At 41.9% G+C, this 24,452-nt stretch overlaps 1 protein-coding gene across 6 annotated transcripts in view; it reads right to left on the bottom strand.

Annotated features, from left to right (window-relative positions):
- PIP5K1B (phosphatidylinositol-4-phosphate 5-kinase type 1 beta) overlaps window positions 1-24,452 on the bottom strand; it is a 324,599-nt gene that overhangs the window by 175,882 nt on the left and 124,265 nt on the right. For all 6 annotated transcript variants that reach the window (XM_089336987.1, XM_008256190.5, XM_017341676.4 and 3 more), the window contains exons 2-3: window positions 22,326-22,410; window positions 9,357-9,425 (exon numbers count right to left, since the gene is read on the bottom strand). In XM_089336987.1, the coding sequence (XP_089193113.1) occupies window positions 9,357-9,425 (69 nt within the window). In that variant the 5' untranslated portion in view covers window positions 22,326-22,410. The remainder of the gene's footprint in view (window positions 1-9,356; window positions 9,426-22,325; window positions 22,411-24,452) is intronic.

Consider the following 24,452-nt stretch of genomic DNA (forward strand, 5'->3'; position numbering starts at 1 on the left):
GAAACAGCTGGATTAACATCCCCACCTGTCACCCACTTGCTCTGAATCTGCAATTCTTTCATCAAAACAGTCGTTCCTGAGCACTTACAAGGGACTGGTTCCTGGGCCTCCCTGAGATGCCAAAATACACAGATGGGGGTGGGTGTTTGGCAGAGTGGGTAACTGGGATGCCTACATTCCATACTGGAGGACCTGGGCTCAAGTCCCACTTCCACTTTTGATTCAGCTTCCCGCTACCGTGCTCCCTGGAAGACAGCAGGTGATGGTTCAAGTACTTAGGTCTCTGCCACCCAAGCAGAGACTGGATTTAGTTCCAGCACCCTTCTTGGCCTGGCCTCGCTCTTGCTGTTGTTAGCATTTGGGGAGTGAAGAAGTAGATGGGAGCTCTCTTCCTCTGTTTCTTTCTTATCTCTGCCTTTCAAATAAATAAAATTTATTTAAAAAAATCTGTGGATATTCAGGTCTGTTACACAAAATGGTGTATTACACAAATTCTGTGTTCTTTAAATCATCTCTAGACTACTTATAATACCTAATACAATGGACTCCAAATAGTTAGACTGTATTGTTTAGGGGGTAATTACAAGAAAGAAAGTTCATCCATGTTCAGTACAAGCATGATATTTTCCCAAACATCTTTGATCCATGGTTGGTTGAACTCAAGGCCGCAGAGGCCACAGATATGGGGAATAAAGGTGAAATGAACTAATAATTCTAAAATGCAGACATGGTAGCAGGCACACAAGTATACTACATACTTCAGAAATGACAGTTCTGACTATAACCCTATCTCTTAAAATTATTTCTCAATGGTAATAATTATGCCATGATTCACTACATTAATGCTTCTGACTAGAATAAACTCAATGGGATTTGACAAACAAAATTGTTCCAGTAGGCAATGAACATAAAACAGCCAAGGTTCAAAGTTTGCTCATGGCACACACCCTATGAGTGAAGCAGATGGCAAACAGGCACCTAACGTACACTGAGGGTCTTCTGTCTCAGAATTCAGAATAAAGGATTCTAGGATTTAAAATTTCTACATTCTTACATGAGAGCATAAGAGTTACCTTGGGGAAAAAGAAACAAAAAACAAACAACTCTTAAATATCCAGACAACACGAGGGAGAGGCCCCACAGGCCTTAGGACCAGGGGGCTGCTGACCAGATCAGAAGCCTGTAGCCAGGCCATGTTAGAGCCCCTCTCTAACCATGAAGCTCACCTTCTCACTGCTTAAGTTTTAAAACACAACAGCAGAGGTGTAGTGGGTAAAGCTGCTGCCTGCAACACTGGCATCCCATATGGGCACTCGTTCGAGTTCTGGCTGTTCTACTTCCAATCCAGCTTCTTGCTAACACACCCAAGAAAGCAGCAGAGGATGGCCCCAATGCTTGGGCTCATGCATCCACCTGGGAGACCAAGAAGAAGCTCCTGGCTCCTGGCTTCAGCCTGGCCCAGGCCCGGCTGATGTGGCCATTTGGGGAGCAAACCAGTGGATGGAAGCGTTCGCTCTCTCTCTCTCTCTCTCTTGCTCTCTCTCTGTGTCTTTCCCTCCCTCCTTCCCTAGTTTCATCTCTCCCTCTGTCTGAAACTCTGTCTTTTGAATAAATAAAAGTAAATCTTAAACAAAACAAAACACTACCACAGCAGTCCCATATCAGGAACACAGCTTTCTCTCTCATTTCAAAAGCCATTGCTGTTGGACAATGTTCTGTCCCAACAGTCACAGGTACTTGTCTAATGCCCAGATCTAGTTACAGCCAGCACCAGGAAGTGCTGAGGGAGGCAGTCACAGGGCCACCTTGCTCTGTTCTCCCAGACAAATATGAAAATCAGAAGCACAGCAACCATGCTCTGGCTAATAAAAGCAGCGACTTCACTCATTAGTATTCTACTTGGCCAGGATGTGTTCACATCTGTGAAACTGCTTGATCCTCACAGCACCATAGCAGGTCAGGGTAAGTATTAATTACATTTTATTCATGAGAAAAATTGACAACCAGATCAGTGAAGAAAAATGCCCAAGGTTACAAACTAGTATCTAGAAGCAGAGAACTTACATCCATGCTTCTCCTAAAAAGGTACTAAGGGTTTTCAGCCTTGGCATTGGTAACACCTGGGCAATTCTTTGCTTTGGAGATCTGTCCCAGGCATTGTAAATTGCAGCATCCTTAGCCACTACCTCCAAGAAACCAACAGCACCATCCCCCAATCAAACAAACCTCTACACATCACCAAGTGTTCCCCGGGGGCCAAACTGTCCACTTGAGAACCACCGGATTAGGGTTCTGGAAGACTGTGAAGCAGAAATGACATGCAGAGTGCCCAAGGGCTGCTCTTGCTAGAGCCAAAGTGGTTGCTATTCGCCACAACCACCGTGTACTGCAAACACAAGGATGTCTCTGTGAAGCCACAGAATGTGGTTACACCAGGGCAGAGAACCCACTTGCTTGTTTCGTGGCAGTGGTAACTTTCTAGGATCTGAAGGAAAGGAGAGGAGGTCAGGCTCTTGGAAACAAAAACATGTCCAAAGTCCTTCCTCCAAAATTCCGAGAAGTTATTTATTCAGGACTTGAACAGTAACTCAGCCACAGGATTCAAGATTAAATATTCACACAAAAGTCTAGAGAGAGTCTCTCCCCACTAGAGAATCTGTGGGCCCAGTTCTCCCCAGAGGCAGCTGCCTGAGCGTCTTTCCAGGGATGTTTTATGAAAAAGACTCTGTTTAAATAAATGCTTCCTCGAAGATCAAAGAGTCTCAGGGCCATTACCTTATTCATGTTTAAAAGGTAATAAAGACATCTTTCCTTGGAATGTGGTTAGGGCCAAGTATTACTTCCGCCCCACTCCTTGCTGCCTGCCTCTGGGGATGGGAAAACTGGCTGACATGCTGGGCTGCCACAGCAGCCAAAGTCTTAAAAACTGGAAAACACACACACACACACACACACACACCTAAAAAGCTGGGGCACCGGGGCCAGCATTGTGATGCAGCAGGTTAAGCCTCTGCCTGGGACACTGGCATTCCATACTGGTGCTGGTTCAATATCCTGCTGCTCCACTTCCAATCCAGCTCCCTACTAATGGCCTGGGAAAGCAGTGGAGGATGGCACAAGTTCTTGGACCTCTGAACCCACATGGGAGACCCAGAGGAAGCTCCAGGTTTCTGGCTTCAGCCTGGCACAGCCCAGGCCATTGAGACCATATGGGGAGTGAACCAGCAGATGGAAGATCTCTCTCTCTCTCTCTCCTTGTCTCTCCTCCTCTCTTTGTAACTCTGCCTTTCAAATAGATTTTTTAAAAATCTTAAAAAAAAAAAAACTGGGGCACTTGGGTCAAAGATCCCACCACAGGGGCATCCTCATCAGCTGGTCTTGTACTACAGCCTTCTGAGTGCTGCCATCCAGTGCACCTGCCATTGTGGACACCTGCAAAGAAGGCTTGGCATCCATACAGTCAACCTGTTGATGCCAAAGGCTGGTGACCTCTACTACCGACAGCAGCCTGTGGTCCCCAACAACAGAAGTGCCTGCTGGAGGTCTAGTGTGGGCAGACTTAGGGAGGAGGAACAGAGAGGAGAGGGGAGAGGAAGAAAGGCAAATGGTAGGGGTAAATATTTCCCATGTCACAGCAGGCCCTGGTGGTTGGGAAACACCCTTCAAATAGACAGATCACAAAATCAGGATACCAGGTGACTAGGTGTTAATAATCTCCTTGACGAAGAACTGCTCATCGACCCAGCACACGTCACCGAGCTATGTGTTGGCTTCACAAGGGTGGGGTGGGCTGGAGTGGGGCAGGGCTGGGCTGGCCACCTCTTCACATATATAACAGAAAACTCCAATCTCTAGTACCAATATTTAACCTCAGTCTAAATCAACCTTCCTAACGTGAACTCATGCCTATCCCACCTTCTTTCTAAATGAAAGAAAACAAAGCACTCTTTCCCACACTTTTCTACTTCCATCTATGGCAGAAAAATCCTGGTAGCCCCTGTGTCCCCCCCCCCCCCAATAAAAAACATTCCCCATATCTTTTCCTACTCAACTTTAAATCTGACTTTGTGGCTCAAACAACACAAAAGCCTCCTTATATTATTCTTCCTGACCCCATGCAACTTGCACACTGCCACTAGGCTTGTAGAGTCATGTCAAGAGTGTCACAACAACGTCACAGTTCCTCATTGCCTGCCTACAAATGTACTGGCCAACATCATAGCCACCAGCCACAGTGCTTATTTACGCTTAAATTAACTAAAATAAGGTCAAATATCCAGTTCCTTGACTCAGTGGCCACAATTCAAATGTGGCTACTGCACCGGTGCAGACCACAGAACACTTTCATCCCTGCAACCACCTCTCCTGGATGGCACTGACCTTGAATGTAAGATTCAAACCTCTCAAACCAGCAACCAAGGCTGGCCAGCCCACACTTCCAAACTGTCATTTAGAGCCAATCCTAAACACTGACACTTTGCTTTGTTCAGGCCAGCCTCTCTTATTCCTCCAACACCCCCCACTCACCCGATTCTCTGCCTGGGCTCACCAGACTCCACAACACTGAGACAATGCGCAGGTGAATCTGAAGGCAATGTCTCTACAGGCATAGGATTTTCTGCCATGATGCAAACAAATGAACTATGATGCATTTTTGTCCTAGCAAAGAGCTCTGCTAACTAACAAGTCTGAGAAAGTCCCAGAAGACTATGATGTGTTTTAAGCTCTTTAGGACTCGTAAGATTGACTTTTTCCCACATGGATCCATACTTTTTCCCCCTAAATAAAATGTAAGGTCATGGGAAGCAGAGACAAGTTCTTACATGTATTTTGTTTGTATTCTCTACCCTACCTCACTTTCCTAAGCCAATAGTGGGTTACAGATTGCAAATTGGCCACTGCAGGAAGGGCAGGCCTGGTCCATGGGTGTGTTTTGTCCAGAGTGCATTCTGATGTTTAGCAAAGATCAGTTGAATACCTGTTGACATTTGAAACTTGGGAGATTACACATCAAAATCCCTATTTCTGGTTTCCCAAAAAAATGAGGCGATCGGGCAGTCCTAGGTGAGCATTCAGGCATAGTTCTGTTAATTGGGCTGAGTGCCACCTGCCCTCTTCAAAGAAGGCACTAATTCTCCAGTCTACCAAGGTCCTCCTCGTGATTTCACTCTCATTATCTGCCTGGCCCCTGTAGGCTTTTGCATTTGTAACTCTTGCAGAAGACAATAAATTAACTGAGAATGCAAGTGCCTCCTGTGCAAATACAGCCAGGCAGCCACAAATGTCTACCTTAGTAGGCAACATGTTTGTTTTAAACAGCTAAAAGCAAACTTCTTATTTGAGCCATTAGCTGAAGGCATTAACATTACTGCTGATTCTCAACATTCTTTTTGGGCTTGCCAAAACTGATAATGGATTAGGGAAATGGTCAAGTGGAAGAACAAAAAGCAGCCAACCTAAATAACCATGTGCAAATAATAGACACAGAGAGTATAAAATTGTTCCATGAACACTCAGTGTTCCCTAAGTCACAGCACTCATGATGCTGAGTGTTGCTGGCAGCTGTCCAATAGATCTGGAGCTCAGGACAGAAGGAAAGTTGAAGCCTGCTGGTTAACCCTAACTCATGCTGTTTTCTCCTTTTGATCACCTCATTATAGAGTACTGTAAACCTACAAGCCTTTTCCTATCTTGCCTCCCCCACTGGACCGTGAGTTCCTTATGAACTCTTTGTTTTCTTCTCTGTTCTTAGCACAACCAGGGATTGATTAACCTGGGATCCACAGATTGGCTTGAGACAGAAGCAAAACCACAACCATGAACAGAGCTCTTCAAACAGGTGCACACCTGAGAGTCAGAGCTTCAGGACCAGGAAGGAAATTTGACTCCAAGGTATCTGTGAAGGGACACAGCTAATGAAACACATCATGGCTTTGCTGACACACATTCTGTTAGCTAACATTTTCAGTGCGTTTTTAGTTTGTTGTTTGCAAAGTACAGCTTGCATGCTTTCACTAAGGTCCTGGGTCAAAATGCTATTGTGTGAGCCACTCACACATGCTGCTGTTAAATACCAAGTGAAGAAAGAGTAAAACCGCTTTTTTTTTTAACAGGCAGAGAGAGAGAGAGAGAGAGAGAGAGAGAGAGAGAGAGAGAGAGAGAAAGGTCTTCCCTTTCCGTTGGTTCACCCCCCAAGGGGCCACAACCGATCCAAAGCCAGGAACCAGGTGCCTCCTCCTGGTCTCCCATGCGGGTGCAGGGCTCAAGGACCTGGGCCATCCTCCACTGCCTTCCGGGGCCACAGCAGAGAGCTGGCCTGGAAGAGGGGCAACCGGGACAGAATCCGGCACCCCAACCAGGACTAGAACCCGGGGTGCCGGCGCCACAGGTGGAAGATTAGCCAAGTGAGCCGCGGCGCTGGCCCAAACCCCTTTTCTTTGGCACCTGTAACCCAACCATGTGCAAACACAGTAATCACAATATTTAATTCACATTTCTCCATCTTGTCTGAAGGGGTACCACAAAATCTGACAGACGCTTTTTTTTTTTTTTTAAGATTTATTTATTTATTTGAAAGTCAGAGTTACACAGAGAGAGGAGGAAAGGCAGAGAGAGAGAGAGAGAGAGAGAAGAGAGAGAGGCCTTTCATGCACTGGTTTACTTCCCAATTGGCTGCAATGGCTAGAGCTGTGCCAATCCGAAGCCAGGAGCCAGGAGCTTGTTCTGGGTCTCCCACATGGGTGCAGGGGGCCCAAGGACTTGGGCTATCTTCTACTGCTTTCCCAGGCCATAGCAGAGAGCTGGATTGGAAGTGGAGCAGCTGGGACTCAAACCAACACCTATATGGGATGTTGGCACTGCAGGGGGTGGCTTTACCTGCTATGTCACAGTGCTGCCCCCTGTGTTCAATCTGAACACTCTCCTTATCTTTAACTAATTTAATGATTCTTTCACAATAGGAAATGGAGTTAACAACTATATCTTGCTCAGTTTCTCCAGGTTTGTGAAAGACATGCATTTCTTCTCTAAATGTAAATAAACCATATTATTTAGTAATAATGCTCAAATTATGGTGGAGTCCCATGACTGTCTTACCAGCTAGATTCCACAATCAACCTTTCCTTCATTTTTGATAATAGTGATAACATCTGCTTATCTCCCATGTTTTACACTCACAAATTCATTCAAAGTTCACATTCACGGGTTTCCTCTACACTAAGGTCAAGTCCTTTTATCTGGATAGAGATACAAACATATTCACAATAGCCAACGTGCTTCTTATTATCACCTCTCCTGACTCCACCATTAATACCTTCTCCAGTCTGATGACCAGTCTGCTTAATGAAGAATTAAACTGAGTAATTCGCTGGACTCTTAGTAAAGCAACATGTTCTTAAATGATCCATTCTCGCTGTGTTCACCAATGTTTTATGTATTGAGCATTAAAGCTCTAGGTGTTATGCTGGTTTTATTGTTTATGTGTTTGTAGCTGTTTTTCTCAGAGACCACATCTCTCTCCCTCCACTGAGTATCCTTTCTAAAATTAGAGATCATGGTAAAGATTTCTATCATTAGCACACATTACAAAAAACAAAACAAAACTAAAAAAAACCTGTTGGGTTACTATTGTCACTGTTGCTCCCTCAGCTTCCCAGAGTCTGCTATATTGATTGGAATTATTTCATACCACAGAATCTCATTCATAGTTTTTATAACCTTGCTGAGTCAAATACCCAATAAGTGACATTAATCACAGAACCATATCTAAAATATTACTGAAATCCTGCTTTAATAAATTCAGGGTCAGGGCACACTTAGCAACTCTAAGATGCCTTGGTCATATTCTTTCTACTACTTCTGCATCACCATAGAGCTCCTGCAGGTCAGAATTCAGCCTAGAATCTCAGGACATCTTCATGTCATTCCTGAACACTGCCCACAAGTGACCTGAAGTAATAACAGCTGGCAACTGAACCATCTCTGTGTTGGCCTCCTGCTCTGCTGAATTCACAAGCAGTTTCGGATAAACAAAACAGGATTCGGTTTTACTTGTGTCTAAAAATCAGTAACAGTGCACTGTGCAAGGTGAGTCCTCGGAGTCAACCTCACCCTACTGTCCCCAATCACTTTATCACTCTGAATGACAATCACCCTGTTGATATTTCTAGGTTTGGCTGGAAAAGTCAGATAAAAAAGATATACAAGGAAAAAGGGCAACATCTCCTACATGGAAATGGAATAGGAAGTCCCTCGTGTCAGTTCCAGAATCTGGTCAAACCAGAAGATCCATGTACTTCATGCCAAAGCTTCTCCCTAGCTATCCACCAAACAATAAAAGGAAAATGAAATATAGAAACTTCAAGTATAATAAAACTTCAATTTCCAAACCTCCTACTCCAAAGAGGGCAAGAAGAAAAAAATATTTTAAAAGCTAAAATGTATAGTCAATTTATAATAAGGAGTAATGGTGCCTAGGAACATGCTTTACCCAGTAATGTTTCTGAACATTAGTATGGTTGCTAGGAGCCAAGAATCTAAAAAAATCAAAGAGTGGTAGGGTAAGACACACTGGAAAGGCTGGAAAAAGTGATTTTTGTTAAATGGGCAGAAGACACAAAATCTTAGAAGTTTATATAAGGTAAAGGAGGCAAAAGTAGATTTTTAAAAGTCTACTGAAGAGAAGTAAGAAAAATAAAGGATTCTAACACCAGCCACAGTACACTACATATGCACAGAGCCCGCTTCTTAGGAATTAGGGTCTTCAAATAACCACCTTCCTCTAATATTCCCTATCATGCTACCACACAGAAAAATGTCTTCCAATGAAGCCCACACCCTAATCCTTGGGAACTGAGATCAAACGATGTTACAGGGCAAGAAGGGGTTAAGGGGATTATGGTTGCTAATCAGGTGAATAAAAGAAATTCTTCTGGATTATCCAGGAAGGCACTAAGTAATCACATAGGTCCTTTAAAGAGTAACAGAGCCTTAGAGAGACTCCAGGGCCACTGCTGGCTTTGAAATGGCAGGGAGCCATGGCATAGAGAACCCAGGCAGCATGCAGGAGCTGGACACTCACAAGGTGACAGACTTTCCCCCTGGACTCCCAGGAAGGAATGTGGCACCCGGATCTCAGCCCAGGGAGGCCCAGGTTAGTCTTGTGACCTACAGAACTCCAAGATAATACAGAAGTGTCATTTAAGTCACCAGGCTTCTGGTATTTACAGAGCCAAAAGGAAACAGAGAGCAACTTACAGCAGCTTTGGAGGAAGTAGAAGCCCACAGCCACACTATCTGACCAAGAAATAACTCAGTGCTTCTCTTTCCAAGTGAAAGAAAGAAAATAAAACACTCACCTTTTTATAGGTTTTTTCTTCATTTTGTTTTCCAGGTGCTGCATCTCCATTTTCAGCAGCAGACGACATCTGCAAGAGAAGAGTGTGCCCATCTGAGTTTAAACTTTACTCAGAAATACAACATCTTAGCAATGCTAACTCAAGGGTGCATGTGAACTCTGCTTTTGTTGTCATTACTGTAAGTTTTAAGAAAAGAATAAAGAAATTCTCAGAATACTAAAAAAAAATCTGTGCGAGTCAATGCTTCAAAAATAAACTTTACTTGTAAATCATTTTGGTAGCTTTTGGCTAAGACCTCAAAAGCATAGGCAATGAAAGAAAAACTAGACAAATGGGACTAGATCAACTCAAGCAGCTTCTGTGTAGCAAAGAAAACAAGAAGCTGAAGAGGTTAGCAACAGAAAGGGAGAGAATATTTGTAAACCATTCATTTGACAAAGGGTTAATATCAAGCATACAACAGGAACTCAAAAAGTCAACAATAACAAAAACTCAATGAAATTAAGAAATCAGCAAAGGATATGAACAGACATTTCTCAAATGAAGAAATACAAATGACTAACAAATGGATGAAAAAATGTTCAGTTCCATGAGGGAAATGCAAATTAAAACCACAATGAGAATATGGCCAATATGGCCAAACAGGGAGGGAGCATAATGCTCTAGCCTAAGGGAAGATAGTTAAAAAAAGTGTAGACAGTATAATCTCAGCGAAGAGTGAGGGAGAAAATTCCATGCAAATTAAACAGACACTGTGGATGTGCGTGGAGGGTGTGGATGAGCACCGCTCAGGACCCAGCAGCTGAGAGCCTCAGCACCAGCTTTGGAGAGTGAAGTAGGACCAAACTGCATCAGCCCAAGCCGCTGGTGCTAAAGATGCAGGAAGAGACTGGTGTGAGCCTGGTTTGGAGCCCGTGGGGAACAGTGTATCTTCCAAATTAGAGGAGAAAAAGGGAGGAACATTTCTCTCTCCCTGGCCACCGGGCACTGGCATCCTGTAAATAGCCAAGAGGGCAGACACCATTTTGGACATACATAACAGCTGGGCCAGACCGTATCCATGTCCCCAGCAATCAGCCAAGAGCAGACTCCTGAGTCTGGCTGGGAGAACTGACAGGGAGCTGGGTGCCCGTGACGGTGGAAGCCTTGTGTGTTAGGACTGTGAAAACACTGAGGCTGTGTGTGAGAGTGCAAGGTGAGGCTGGGTCTTTGGGCAATCACAGGGGGCAGCACCACACACTCGGGGCTCCCTGATTCCCTGGTGAGAGTCATTGCTGTGGGATCTATGCTCACACCAAGGACTCCATGGATCCTTTGTGTGGTTCCTGTGGCAGGACAGATGAATATGGTACCCAATGGGGCTGGCACACCAGCACTGGTCTCCTTGGAGGAGAGGAGATGAGTGTGACTACATCAAAAGAGCTGATCAAACCTCCCCTCTGATTAAAAATAAAAAAAGAGGAGATTTACCACATGCAACTTGGGTGTCACCGTGGACATTCCCCTCACTCTGGAGCACTGAACAGAGCTCTCTGACCACACCTAGCACATACCTCTGGATATTCACTGAAAGAGCAGACACTCCACTAAGCCACAGAGGCAGAGTCCAAAGATAAAAGCCATTATGGGGGGAAAAAAGCAAGAAGTATCTCCACATATGCCTAAAAATAAATGTAGAAATTCAAGATACAAGAATAAGGAAGACAACATGAGGGCCCCAAAGAAACAAATAACACTTCAACATTAGAATGTGAAGATTAAGAGATTGAAGAAATGCTGGAAATGGAATTTTAAAAATTGATTGTAGGATTACCCAGAAGTAATCAGAAGCAAATCCAGGAATTAAAGAAATCTATATATGACATGAATGAAATTTTTTCCCATGATTTTGAGATTTTAAACACAAATCAAAATGAAATAGTGGAAATGAAGAATTCAATAGATCAAATAAAAAATGCAGTGGAAAGGCATAAAAAATAGACTCCATGAGGCAGAAGAAAGATTATCAGAGTTAGAAGACAAATCTCTGGAAATTTTACAGTCATACCAACAAAAAAAAAAAAAAAAAAAAAAGAAGAAGAAGAAAAATTGGAAAAAAAAAAAACAGTGTCAGATTTATGGGAAAGTATCAAATGACCCAACATACGGGTTTTAGGAGTTCCTGAAGGCATGGAAAGAAAGAATGGATTAGAAGGCCTTTTTTGGTGAAATAATTGCAGAAAACTTCTCCAACTTAGAGAAAGAAAGGGATATCCAAGTACATGAAGCAAAAAGAACCCCAAATAGACATGACCAGAAAAGAGTTTCACCATAACACACTGTAGTCAAATTCTCCAAAAACAAGAAGAAAAGATTCTAAAATGTCCATGAGAGAAACATCAGATTACTTTCAGAGGACCTCCAATTAGACTCACAGTTGACTTCTCATCAGAAACTCTACAGGCTAGGAGAAAATGGCAAGATATAGTCCAACTCTTAAGAGAAAAAAAACTGTCAACTCAGAATACTGTACCCTGAAAAGCTCTCATTTATGAATTAAGGTGAAATAAAGACCTTCCATAACAAACACAATTGAAAGAATTTGCCCACTTGTCTAGCCTTCCAAAAGATGCTTAAGGAGGTGCTACACACAGAAACATAGTCATCACTATGAAAGAAGGTAAAGGCAGAAAATCTCTCAATAAAAGTACAAAGGAAATCCAAAGTAAAAAATAGGAATATGTATGGAAAAATGGTAGGGGTAAGTCATTACTTATCAATAATCACCTTGAATGTAAATGGCCTCAACTCTCCAGTTAAAAAACACAGACTGGCTGGCTGAATGGATTAAAAACCAAAACCCATTTATTTGCTGCCTACAAGAAACACATCTCACCAACAAAGGATACATGCAGACTGAAAGTGAAAGGATGGAAAAAGATATTTCATGCTAACAGAAACCAAAGAAGAGCTGGTATAGTCATACTAACATCAGAAAAAACAAACCTTAACATGAAAACTGTTAAATGAGACAAAGAAGGGCACTATGTAATGATTTTTTTTTTTTTTATTTTTTGACAGGCAGAGTGGACAGTGAGAGAGAGAGACAGAGAGAAAGGTCTTCCTTTGCCGTTGGTTCACCCTCCAATGGCCGCCGCGGCCGGCGCGCTGCGGCCGGCGCACCGCGCTGATCCGATGGCAGGAGCCAGGAGCCAGGTGCTTTTCCTGGTCTCCCATGGGGTGCAGGGCCCAAGCACCCGGGCCATCCTCCACTGCACTCCCTGGCCACAGCAGAGGGCTGGCCTGGAAGAGGGGCAACCGGGACAGAATCCGGCGCCCCGACCGGGACTCGAACCCGGTGTGCCGGCGCCGCTAGGCGGAGGATTAGCCTAGTGAGCCGCGGCGCCGGCCCACTATGTAATGATTAAGGGATCAATTCAACAGGAAAATGTGACTATTATAAACATATATGCACCTAATTACAGAGCACCTGGCTATTTAAAAGAAATGTTAATGGATCTAAAGGGAGATATAGACTCTCATACAATAGTAATGGGGGACTTCAATATCCCACTTTCAGCAATGGACAGATCAACCAGACAGCAAATCCGCAAGGAAACAACAGAGTTAATTGACACTACAGACCAAATGGATCTAACAGATATATATATAGCACTTTTCATCCTACAATTGCAGGATACACATTCTTCTCATCAGTGCATGGAACTTTCTCTAGAATAGACCACATGCTAGCCCACAAAGCGAGTTTCAGCAAATTCAATAAAATCAAAATCATACCAGGCATCTTCTCAGACCACAATAGAATGAAGCTGGAAATCAACAATTCAAGAATATCTAGCACATATGCAAGCATATGGAAACTGACCAACATGCTCCAGAATGCACAGTGGGTCATAGAAGAAACCAAAGGAGAAATAAAAAATTTCTGGAAACAAATGAAAATATCAATATAATATATCAAAACTTATGGGATAGCAAAAGCAGTGTTAAGAGGAAAGTTTATAGCAGTTGGTGCCTACATCAAGAAATTGGAAAGACACCAAATAAATGAGCTATCAATGCATCTCAAGGATCTAGAAAAATACCCCCAAACCAAATCAAAAACTATCAGGGGAAAAGAAACAATTAAAATTTGAGAATAAACAAAACTGAAAAAAATACAAAATATCAGCAAAATGAAGAGCTGGTTTTTGGAAAAAAAGAAACAAAATTGACACATCATTGGCCCAACTAATAGAAAAAAACAGGAAGAAGATCCAAATCAGTAAAATTGGAGATGAAAAAGGAAAAGTAACAATAGGCATCACAGAAATATAAAGAATCATCAGAAATTACTACAAAGAGCTGTATGCCAACGAATCAGGAAACCTAGAAGAAATGGATAGATGCTTGGACACATAAAATCTACCAAAACTGAGCCATGAAGACATAGAAAACCTAAACAGACCAATAATAAAGGCCCTCCCAGGAAAGAAAAGCCCAGGACTGAATGGCTTCACTGCTGAATTCTACCAGATATTAAAAAAGAACTAACTCCAATTCTTCTCAAGCTATTCAAAACAATTGAAAGGGAGAGAATCATCTCAAATTCTTTCTATGAAGCCAGTATTACCTTAATTCCTAAATATGAAAAAGATATAACAGAAAAAGAAAACTACAGACCAATTTCCTTAATGAACATATATGCAAAACTTCTCAACAAAATACTAGCTAATCAAATCCAACAACACATCAGAAAAATTATTCACGCAGACCAAGTAGGATTTATCCCTGATATGCAGGGATGGTTCAACATTCACAAATCAATCAATGTGATACATCACATTAAGAAAATGAACAGCAAAAACCATATGATTATTGCAATAGATGCAGAGAAAGCATTTGATAAAATACAACATCCTTTCATGATGAAAAGTTTAACCAAATTGGGTATAGAAGAAACATTCCTCAACACAATCAAGGCAATTTATGATAAACCCATGGCCAGTGTCCTACTGAATTGTGAAAAGCTGGAAACATTCCACCGAGATCCGAAACCAGACAAGGATGCCCACTCTCACCACTGCTATTTAATATAGTCCTGGAAATTTTAGCTACAGCCATTAGGCAAAAAAGAAGAAATCAAAGGGATACAAATTGGGAAGGAGGAAGTCAAACTATCCCTATTTGCAGATGACATGATTCTATATATAGCAGATCCAAGAGACTCCACTAAAAGACCACTGAAACTCATAAAAGGAGTTTGGAAAAGTGGCAGGATCTAAATTCAACATACAAAAACAAATAGCCTTTATTTTTTATTTTTTTATTTTATTTTTTTTTGACAGGCAGAGTGGATAGTGAGAGAGACAGAGAGAAAGGTCTTCCTTTTGCCGTTGGTTCACCCTCCAATGGCCGCCGCGGCCGGTGCGCTGCAGCCGGCACACCGCGCTGATCCGAAGCCAGGAGCCAGGTGCTTTTCCTGGTCTCTCATGGGGTGCAGGGCCCAAGCACTTGGGCCATCCTCCACTGCACTCCTGGGCCACAGCAGAGAGCTGGCCTGGAAGAGGGGCAACCGGGACAGAATCCAGCGCCCCGACCGGGACTAGAACCCGGTGTGCTGGTGCTGCTAGGTGGAGGATTAGCCTATTGAACCGCGGCGCCGGCCAACCAATAGCCTTTATATACACAGACAACGCCATGGCTGAGAAAGAATTTTAAAGATGAATCTTATTCACAATAGCTACTAAAAAAATCAAATACCTTGGAATAAACTTAACCAAGGACATCAAAGATTTCTATGATGAGAATTACAAAACATTAAAGAAACAGAAGAAGACACAAAAAATGGAAAAATTTTCCATGTGCATGGATTCGAAAAATCAGTATAATTAAAATGCCCATACTACCAAAAGTAATTTACAGATTCAATGTGATCCCAATCAAAATATCGAGGACATTCTTCTCAAATATAGAAAAAAATGCTGAAATTCATATGGAAACACAGGAGACTCTAAATTGCTAAAGCAATCTTATACAACAAAAACAAAGTCTGAGGCACTGCAATACCAGATTTCAAGACATACTACAAGGCAGTTATAGTCAAAACAGCCTGGTACTGGTACAAAAACAGATGGACCGACCAATGGAACAGAACAGAAATGGCAGAAATCAAGCCAAGCATCTACAACCAGCTTTTATTTGCCCAAGGAGCTAAAACCAATCCTTGGAGCAAGGACAGTCTCTTCAACAAATAGTGCTGGGAAAACTTGATCTCCACAAGGAGAAGTATGAAGGAAGACGCCTACCTTACACCTTACACAAAAATCCACTCAAAATGGATCCAAGACCTAAATCTATGAGCCAATACCATCAAATTATTAGAGAACATTAGCGAAACCTCACAAGATATTGGCATAGGCAAAGAGTTCTTGGAAAAGACCCCAGAGGCACAGGCAATCAAAGCCAAAATTGACAAATGGGATTACATCAAATTGAGAAGCTTTTGCACTGCAACACAAACACTCAGCGAAGTGAAGAGGCAACCAACAGAACGGGAAAAATTATTTGAAACTATGCAACTGATAAAGGATTAAGAACCCAGAGTATATAAAGGGCACAAGAAACTCAACAACAATAAAACAAACAATCCAGTTAACAAATGGGCAAAGGACTTGAACAGGCATTTTTCAAAAGAGGAAATCCAAATGGCCTACAGACACATGAAAAAACGTTCAAGATCACTAGCCAGCAGGGAAATGCCAATCAAAACCACAATGACGTTTCCCTTACCTCCGTTAGAATGGCTCTCATACAGAAATGAATAAACAAAAAGTGCTGGCAAGGACTTGGGAAAAATGATACCCTAATCCACTGTTGGTGGGAACGTAAACTGGTCCAGCCATTGTGGAAGATAGTATGGAGATACTCAGAAATCTCAGTATAGATCTACCATATGACCCAACCTTCCCACTCCTGGGAATTTACCAAAGGGAAATGAAATCAGTAAACAAAAGAGTTATCTGCACCCCCATGTTTATTGAAGCTCAATTCATAATAGCTAAGATATGGAATCAACCCAAATGTCCATCAACTGAAGACTGGATAAATTAAGGGATATGTATACCATGGAATACTACATAGAGTTAAAAAAATGAAATCCTGTAATTCTCTAGAAAATGGATCCAATGGAAAACATTATACTCAGTGAAATAAGCCAGTCCCAAAAGGACAAACACCATATGTTCTCCCTGATCTGTACGATGACTTTGAACAGCCCTTGCCTCCACTGTTGAGTAACAATTTTTTTTCCATACTATTTGTTGAACTCTTTAATTAGTACAGAGTTAATCTTATGGGTTTAAAGTTAATGGAAAATAGGGCCAGCACTGTGACATAGCAGGTAAAGCTGCTGTCTGCATCCCATGTGCTGGCATCCCATGTGGGAGCTGGTTCAAGACTGGGCTGCTCCACCTATGATCCAGCTCTCTGCTCTGACCTGGGAAAGCAGGTCCTTCGGCCCTTTCACTCATGTGGGAGACCCAAAAGAAGTTCCAGGCTCCTGGCTTCAGATCGGTCCAGCTCCAGCTGTTGCAGCCATTTAGGGAGTGAACCAGTTGATGGAAGATCTCTCTCTCTCTCTGTCTCTGTCTCTCTCTCTGTCTTTGCCTCTCCATAACTCTGCTTTGCAAGTAAATAAATAAATCTTCAAAAAAATAAAGGTAAATGAAAATAGATCTTAGTAAAAAATAAGAATGGGAATAGGAGAGGGAGGAGGAAGAGGAGTAGAAGTGCAGGTGGGAGGGTGGGTACAGTGGGCAGAATCACTATGTTCCTAAAGTTGTATTTTTGAAATGCATGAAGGTTGTACACCTTAAATAAAAAGTTTCTGGGAGAAAAAAAAACACAATGAGATACTAACTCACTTCTGTTAGAACTGATTTTATAAAAAATACACAGAGTAACAAAAAGGCTGGAGACTATATGGAGAAAAAAGAATTCTCACACGTCATTGATAGGAATGTAAACTAGTACAACCAGAAAACAACATGAAGATTTCTTAAAAAGCTAAAAATAGAACTACCATATTATAGAGCAACCCCATTACTGAGTATATACCCAAAAGACATGAAATCATTGTATCAAAGAGATACCTGCTCTACCATATTTATTACAGCACAATTCACAAACGTCAAGATACGGAATCAACGGAAGTGTCCATTAACACATGAATGGATCAAGAAATGTGATATCTAAACACAAGAGAATATGATTCAGACATAGAAAAGAATGCAATTCCATCATTTGCAGCAAAGTAGATGGAACTGGAAGACATCATGCAAATTAAATAAGTCATACACAGAAAGACAATATCACATGTCCACGTGTTCTCCCTCATATGTGGAAGTTAAAAAAAAAACTCAACCTCAACACAGGATAGTAATTACTAAAAGGTGAGAGAGGTAGTTAAGTATAGACAAAGGTTGGATAACAGGTAACAGATAAGAGTTAGACAGAAGGAATATGTTCCTAGCAACATATAGCACAGTGGGGCGACTGTAGTTCATGATCATCTATCACAGATCTTCTGAACACGAGGAAGGGAGCTCCAAGGCTCCAACCCCAAAGACAAAGAGAAGACACTAATCACTCAGATTTGACTGGTACCCACTGTGTACATGTATAGCAATATTTCACTGTACTCATAAACATGCATCACTGTTAACTGGAAACTCTTAGCATTCAAAAAGTAAATTATTTTTAAAATGGGAAAAATTCATGTTGGTAATATACTTTACTTCACATGCCCCGAGGGACATGATTCAGATGTCCAAGTCCCTAACATATGTTTTAAGTTTCTACAAAGCTATTTTGGAAAAAAAAAAAAACCTATTTGTTTATAAATGCTTACTGTAAATATAACTGGAAAGTACCAAAAACTAAAAATCAGAAAAAAGATCATATGGAATTCTATTTCCCTTGGGCAACTGCACTGTTCACATCTCGGCCTATCAGTTCACTCCTTTTGTGGCAGGTGTTCCCATATGAAAAATAGTACAATATCATCTTATCCAGTATTTTCACTGTACAATGATGTAATGAACATCTTCTCATTTTATTACAAAATTCTCTTTGTAAGAACCATCATTTTTTCTAGTTGCAAGATTCACCATGATGTGAATACCATTGTCTATTAACACTTTAATGAACAGTGCTAGTATTGAGAAATAGCTGAGACAGTACAAAGGTTTTCAGGCTGCAAAGAAAATAATAACTATTGTTTTACGCTGACATTTTTAACCTCAATTTTCTTGAGTTCTTTCCTAGAATTATTAAGGCATACCATGTTATTAAAATTTAAAGCTCTTACTACATATTGCTACATTTCTTTACAAGAATGTATCCACTCACACTCATATCAGGAACAAGTGGATCTTGTTTAACTGCACACTGCATACTAATGTAACAGGTGCAAGAAGCATCTCCTGATTTTTAAAATTATTAATTTATTTTATTTGAGATGGGGAGAGAGAGAGAGATCATATCAGCTGGTTTACTTCTCAAATGTCTACAACAGCCAAGACTGCGCCAGGCCTAAAACAGGAGTTGGGAACTAGCTCCAGGTGTCACACATGGGTGGCAGGAACCCAATTCCTTCAGCCATTATGTGCTACCTCCTAGAATGTGCACTCGTAGGAAAGTGGAAGTGGGATCCAAGCCAGCACCTGAACCTAGGCACTGAGATGTGGGATACTGACATAGTGACAGAGGGACAGAGAACGCCTCCATCCCTTACTTTACTCCTCAGATGCCTACAAAGGGTGTGGAAATAAATTACTTGATTTATCATCTGGGCTTTCCAGGCTCTGCATCAGCAGGAAGCTGGAGTGGGGAGCCAGAGTAGGGAATCAAACATAATGCAGAACACAGACGATTTAACCAGCATCTTAACTGCTAGACCAAACGCCTACTCTGCTTCTTCTGACTTAAAGTGGCATCTTTGAAAACTCCTAGTGAGGGCTAATAGTGTCTTCACATCTTATTTGGCTTTTAATATTCCTTCCTCTGAGTTTTCCCTTGTTTAGTCCATCTACTGGGGTCTTAGTATTTATTGATTTCTATGTACCAGGGTAATTAACATCAGTACCTTTCTTAATGATTTTTACTTTCAGGTTACTGCTTATACCATACACATTAAAATTTTTCCATGTTGCTGTTTGCATTTTAACTTGTGTTATAATGATGATATGGAAAAGTCTTACAATTTGACATACTCAAAACTACTGAGTATGTTCGTGAATTCTTCTAAGGCTTTCAGATAAAATATTTTTCACTGGGAGAGATGAGATGTTCAATCCAGTGCTGCTCTTGTTTTTAAACAAGATTTTCACATTTAACTTTCAATTCATATGAATTTTTAAAGGCAGTTATTTGTGTGGCAAGTAAGGATAAATCGTAATGAGGGAACCACAATATTTAAGGGTCGCATCTAAATTTACACGAAAGGTCTTTCAGACACCAAGGAGGAATAAAACTTAAGACGCTGGGCTAATCCTTTGAAGCCTGCTTTAGAGCTGCCTTTTTGGGACAGGCATTAGCTGCTGCAATTAAGACACCACTTGGGATTGGCACATGCCATAAAAGAGTGCCCAGAGCAGGTGCTAGCGCTGCTCCTGATTCTGGTCTCCTGCTAATGTGCTTCCTGAGAAGCAGCAGGGGCGGCTCAACTACCTGAATCCCTGCCACCCAAGTGGGAGACCAGGATGGAGTTCTGGGCTTCTGGCTTCCTACTAATCCACCCCTGGCTTCTGTGGGCATTTGAGAAGTGAACAGTAATGGAAGATCTCTGTGTCTCTGCCTTTCAAATAACAGTGATAACAAACCTAAGACCAACACAGCGTATGCTAAGCCAAAGATTTTGCCAGCCATTTGTCTGAACTGGAACTAAATGACTAAGTTGAGTTCACACTGCCATGAACTTGATGCTGCTAAAAATACCCCAGAAACTGCAAGCAGGAGAGCCAGCCACCACAGCCCTATCAGTGCCCACCTATCACACACCCTCTTCAGTATTTCAGTTCTATTTGTGTCCATTCGATCTGTCCCCAAGAAAACAGGCAGTCTTCAAGGGCGGATGTTTCACACAATCCTGCTTCCCACACGGTATCTGCTGCATTCCTTTAAAGAAAAATGGATTTTTCTAGTATCTATGACAGTATTTTTTCAATTTCTGAATAAAATACCAGGGGAATGAAAATGCCTCAAAGGCTCTGTAATTTCAGACTCAGGATTACAATCAAGCCTTCAAGCGTGGAGTGCAGACAATAGATGAAGTCGTCGCTGAAGAACGCCATTTCAGTCACTGCGCTTCCAAGACATGACAGCTTTTAAGACACAGAGTTCAAGAGCAGCTCTGAGGGGTGCTTGAGAAAATCAGCTTAATGAGAGGTTGACTAATTGGCACAGGTGTAGGATGGATGATGACATGGTTTTAAAAGTATTTATCACCTTATAAGTCACTCCTGCCTTGCCAATAAGGAAGAATGAAGAGAACTGGGTAAACTTTTATTACAAAAAAATAAATAAATTCCCAGCAAGTAGTTGGGATAAAGCTCTCACCCAGAGTCCAAGGTTTTCTTTGGGAGAGTGCTGTTTAACTCAGGCCACACACACCTAATAACCAGGGCTGCACTAGGAGAGGCAGATGAGATGCTGGGGGATGGACCCCGACAGGGGTGTTAAAATGGGCACAGTGCTGACGGTTGTTTCCTACATTTATTCTGTTTCCACGGCACTTAGGATACATCATTTGTCACGATGGAAGTCAGGGTAACTATGGGTAAAAACATGGCTTTATAATTCTTTTTTTTGACAGGCAGAGTTAGACAATGAGAGAGAGAGAGAGAGAGAGAAAGGTCTTCCTTTGCCGTTGGTTACTCCCCAAATGGCTGCCACAGCTGGCGCACTACGCCAATTTGAAGCCAGGAGCCAGGTGCCTCCTCCTGGTCTTCCATGCGAGTGCAGGGCCCAAGCACCTGGGCCATCCTCCACTACCTTTCCGGGCCACAGCAGAGAGCTGGCCTGGAAGAGGGGCAACCGGGACAGAATCCGACGCCCTGACCAGGAGTAGAACCTGGAGTGCCAGCACCGCAGGCAGAGGATTAGCCAAGTGAGCTACGGCGCTGGCCTATAATTTTTTTTTTTTATTTTCATTTTATTTGAAAGGCAGAGAGATACGGATAGACACAAAGAGATCTTCCACCCACTGTTTCGCTTCTCAAATATCCCCAATAGCTAGGGCTCGGCCACGCTGAAGTCAGGAGCCTGGGACTCAATCTGGGTCTTTCACGTGGATGGCAAGGTCTCAAGTACTTGAACCATCATCTGCTGCCTCCCTGGGTACATACTGGGATGTGGATGCTCCAAGTGGCACCTTAACTACTCTGCCAAATATTTGCCCCATAAAAAATGGTTTAATATCATTATAATCATGTCCATTTCTATGTACACATAAAAGGAAGGAGGCAAGACATTCACAGAAGTCTTGGAGATTCTGAATGCTTTAGGTTTTCATTTTTGTGTTTTACTTATTCTACAAGTATTCTGCAGTGAGCAATGCTCCCTTTAAACTAAGAAATACTTATGCTATTAAAAACTTCGACAATGCACAGTAATTCACAGCAGAGACTACATCTCCTGCGTTTTGTCATCTCACAAGATTTCCAGTTTCTGTGTGCTTGGTGTTTGTTTTAAATTTGATAATGACAAAGTTATTGCTCACAAGCTCAATATATGTTTTAGAATACTGGTAAATAAATGAGAGTACTTTAAAAAGTTTATGGCAAAGTGGAATTGAAAGATAAATTTGTCTTGCTGTCAGAAAATTTTGAAATCCATGACCTTTCTGAAAACTTCCCAAATCTAATATTAAAAAGGGCTCTACATTGGTTCAGTCAGGATTCATTAAAAATACAGACCCTATTTTCTTACCTTTGAGAATGAAACAGCAAGTCATCTGTAGCTGGTAGTGATGGGTGGCCTGTTCATTGTTGAGACTGTTTTCTTTCCCAAGTTCCTGTTAAAATAGAAAGCTCTGGTCATTCTTTCTTCATGCCCCTACGTCATCTCCCCAGAAGGATCAGTGGTGGCTATAGGGATACACACAGCATAATCAGATAAACTAAATGAAGGGAGGGAACATGAGAGAGAAACCAGGTGAGGAACACGATGATGTTGGTTGCAGAATGTAAGCCACGCAGCCTGGTCTGGCCATGGAATAAACCGCACTACGTCCTATTCAACTCTTAAATTTCTGTTAGCAAAGGCAGAAATGGGCAGCTGCCAGACACTCATTGTCCAAGAGAGAAAAGCAAGCCCGGTGCCCATAAGAACCACAGGTATGTAGGGATGGAGGCTGGAGCAGAGTTTTTCCCATCATCTTCGGAGGGGAGACTCTGTGACATGAGGATAATTTTTCAGTATGATCTCCATGATAATCAACTGTGATTTTCACTAGGTCGTTCACACAACATAACTTCAGAGAACAGTTCAACACACCTCTTCTGTTACAACTACATTTTACATGGGAGAGACACATGCTTATCACAATCAAGTTTTAAAATACACGGAGATATAAAGTCAAGGTGAATCAAGTCCTACCTTTACCTCCCGGAGATATTCAATGTCAAGTTTGTCACACAGCCCTGCGAGGTCCTCCCCGTGCTTGTTTACACACATATATATACATGTTTCTACCACTTTATCTAGCAGCTTAATTTACATTTTTTTTCAAATCTATACATCTACTTAATTTAAAACTGCGTAATATTCCACAAGGTGGACATACATTGTTTAACCCACTCCTTTGTAGATGAACACCCAGACTGTTTCCAAGGTTGGCTAGTCTCATTCAGACACCATTAAAGTTCTACTTCTATTTCTTTGGGGAGAGTCCGAAGAGTGGAACTGTGGGACCAAACTTGATGGCACATTAACTATTTGAATGACTATTGCTACATTTCTTTCTGGGAAAAGGTTCAAAGAATCAGTCTAACAGAATAGGACTGGCTCATGGACATGCTGTTTGCCAATCTAATGAGTAGATAGTGGTGTTTCAGTTGTTTTAATTCTCACACTACTAACGGGGCTGATCCTTTGCACAAGTTTGCTGGTATTTTACATTTGTGGTTCATACCCTTTGACTATTTTTAAAAATGTTTATTTATTTTCATCTACTTGAAAGGCAATGTGGTTGATTGATAGACAGACAAGGAGCGATATCCTCCATCTGCTGGTTCACTCCCCAAATGCCTACAATAGCCATGGTGGGCCAGGCTGAAGTGAAGAGTCCATAACTCCATCTAGGTCTTCTATGTGGGGGTTAGGGGCCCAAGCACTCGAGCCGTCACCCACAGCTCTCCAGGATGCCTTAGCAGGGAGCTGAATGTAGAGCTGGGACTCAAACGCAGGCACTCTGATGTCTGATGTGAGAGTCTCAATGAGTAGCTTACCAAACGCCACCTCTGCGGTTGAATTTTAACATTAGAGCTTTACTCCAAATGGAACCTAATCCAAATAGAATCCTCTCCAGAAGGACCGCTAATTGCCCCACACCCTTTACTTTATAGTCCCTTTCCTTTTTGGAAAGACACACCAGCTTTACAGTTTTCCTGTACACCTCAATCTATTTATGGACTCGACTGTGTTCAAAAGACTTACCTGTGGATTGCTGGGTGAATATCAGACTGTTTTAAGTGCAGGGACATGGCTTTTAAGTCTTCTATATCTGTTGATACAAGCTTCCCATACTCAATATTTTTCTTTCAAGATTGGCAATTTGGGGGCAGGTGGTATCAGTTCAGACAACACTTGGGATGCCTGCATCCTGTATCAGAGCGCCTGGGTTTGAGTCCTGGTGTCACACCTGATTACAGCTTCCTTCTGCACACCCTGTAAGCAGCAGGTGATGGCTCTAGTACTTGGTTCCCTACCACTCACACACATTTGGGAATGATTGTTACTTTTAGAATTTAAAATTTTCCTATTCAAAAAGATAGCTCTCTACTACTTCAAAAGTTATTTTACATCTTTTACTACAATCCTATTTTTTGTATTTGT

This window comes from Oryctolagus cuniculus, chromosome 1 (assembly GCF_051225735.1).
Source record: "Oryctolagus cuniculus isolate XC-2025 breed Fujian yellow rabbit chromosome 1, ASM5122573v1, whole genome shotgun sequence".
Taxonomy (NCBI): domain Eukaryota; kingdom Metazoa; phylum Chordata; class Mammalia; order Lagomorpha; family Leporidae; genus Oryctolagus; species Oryctolagus cuniculus.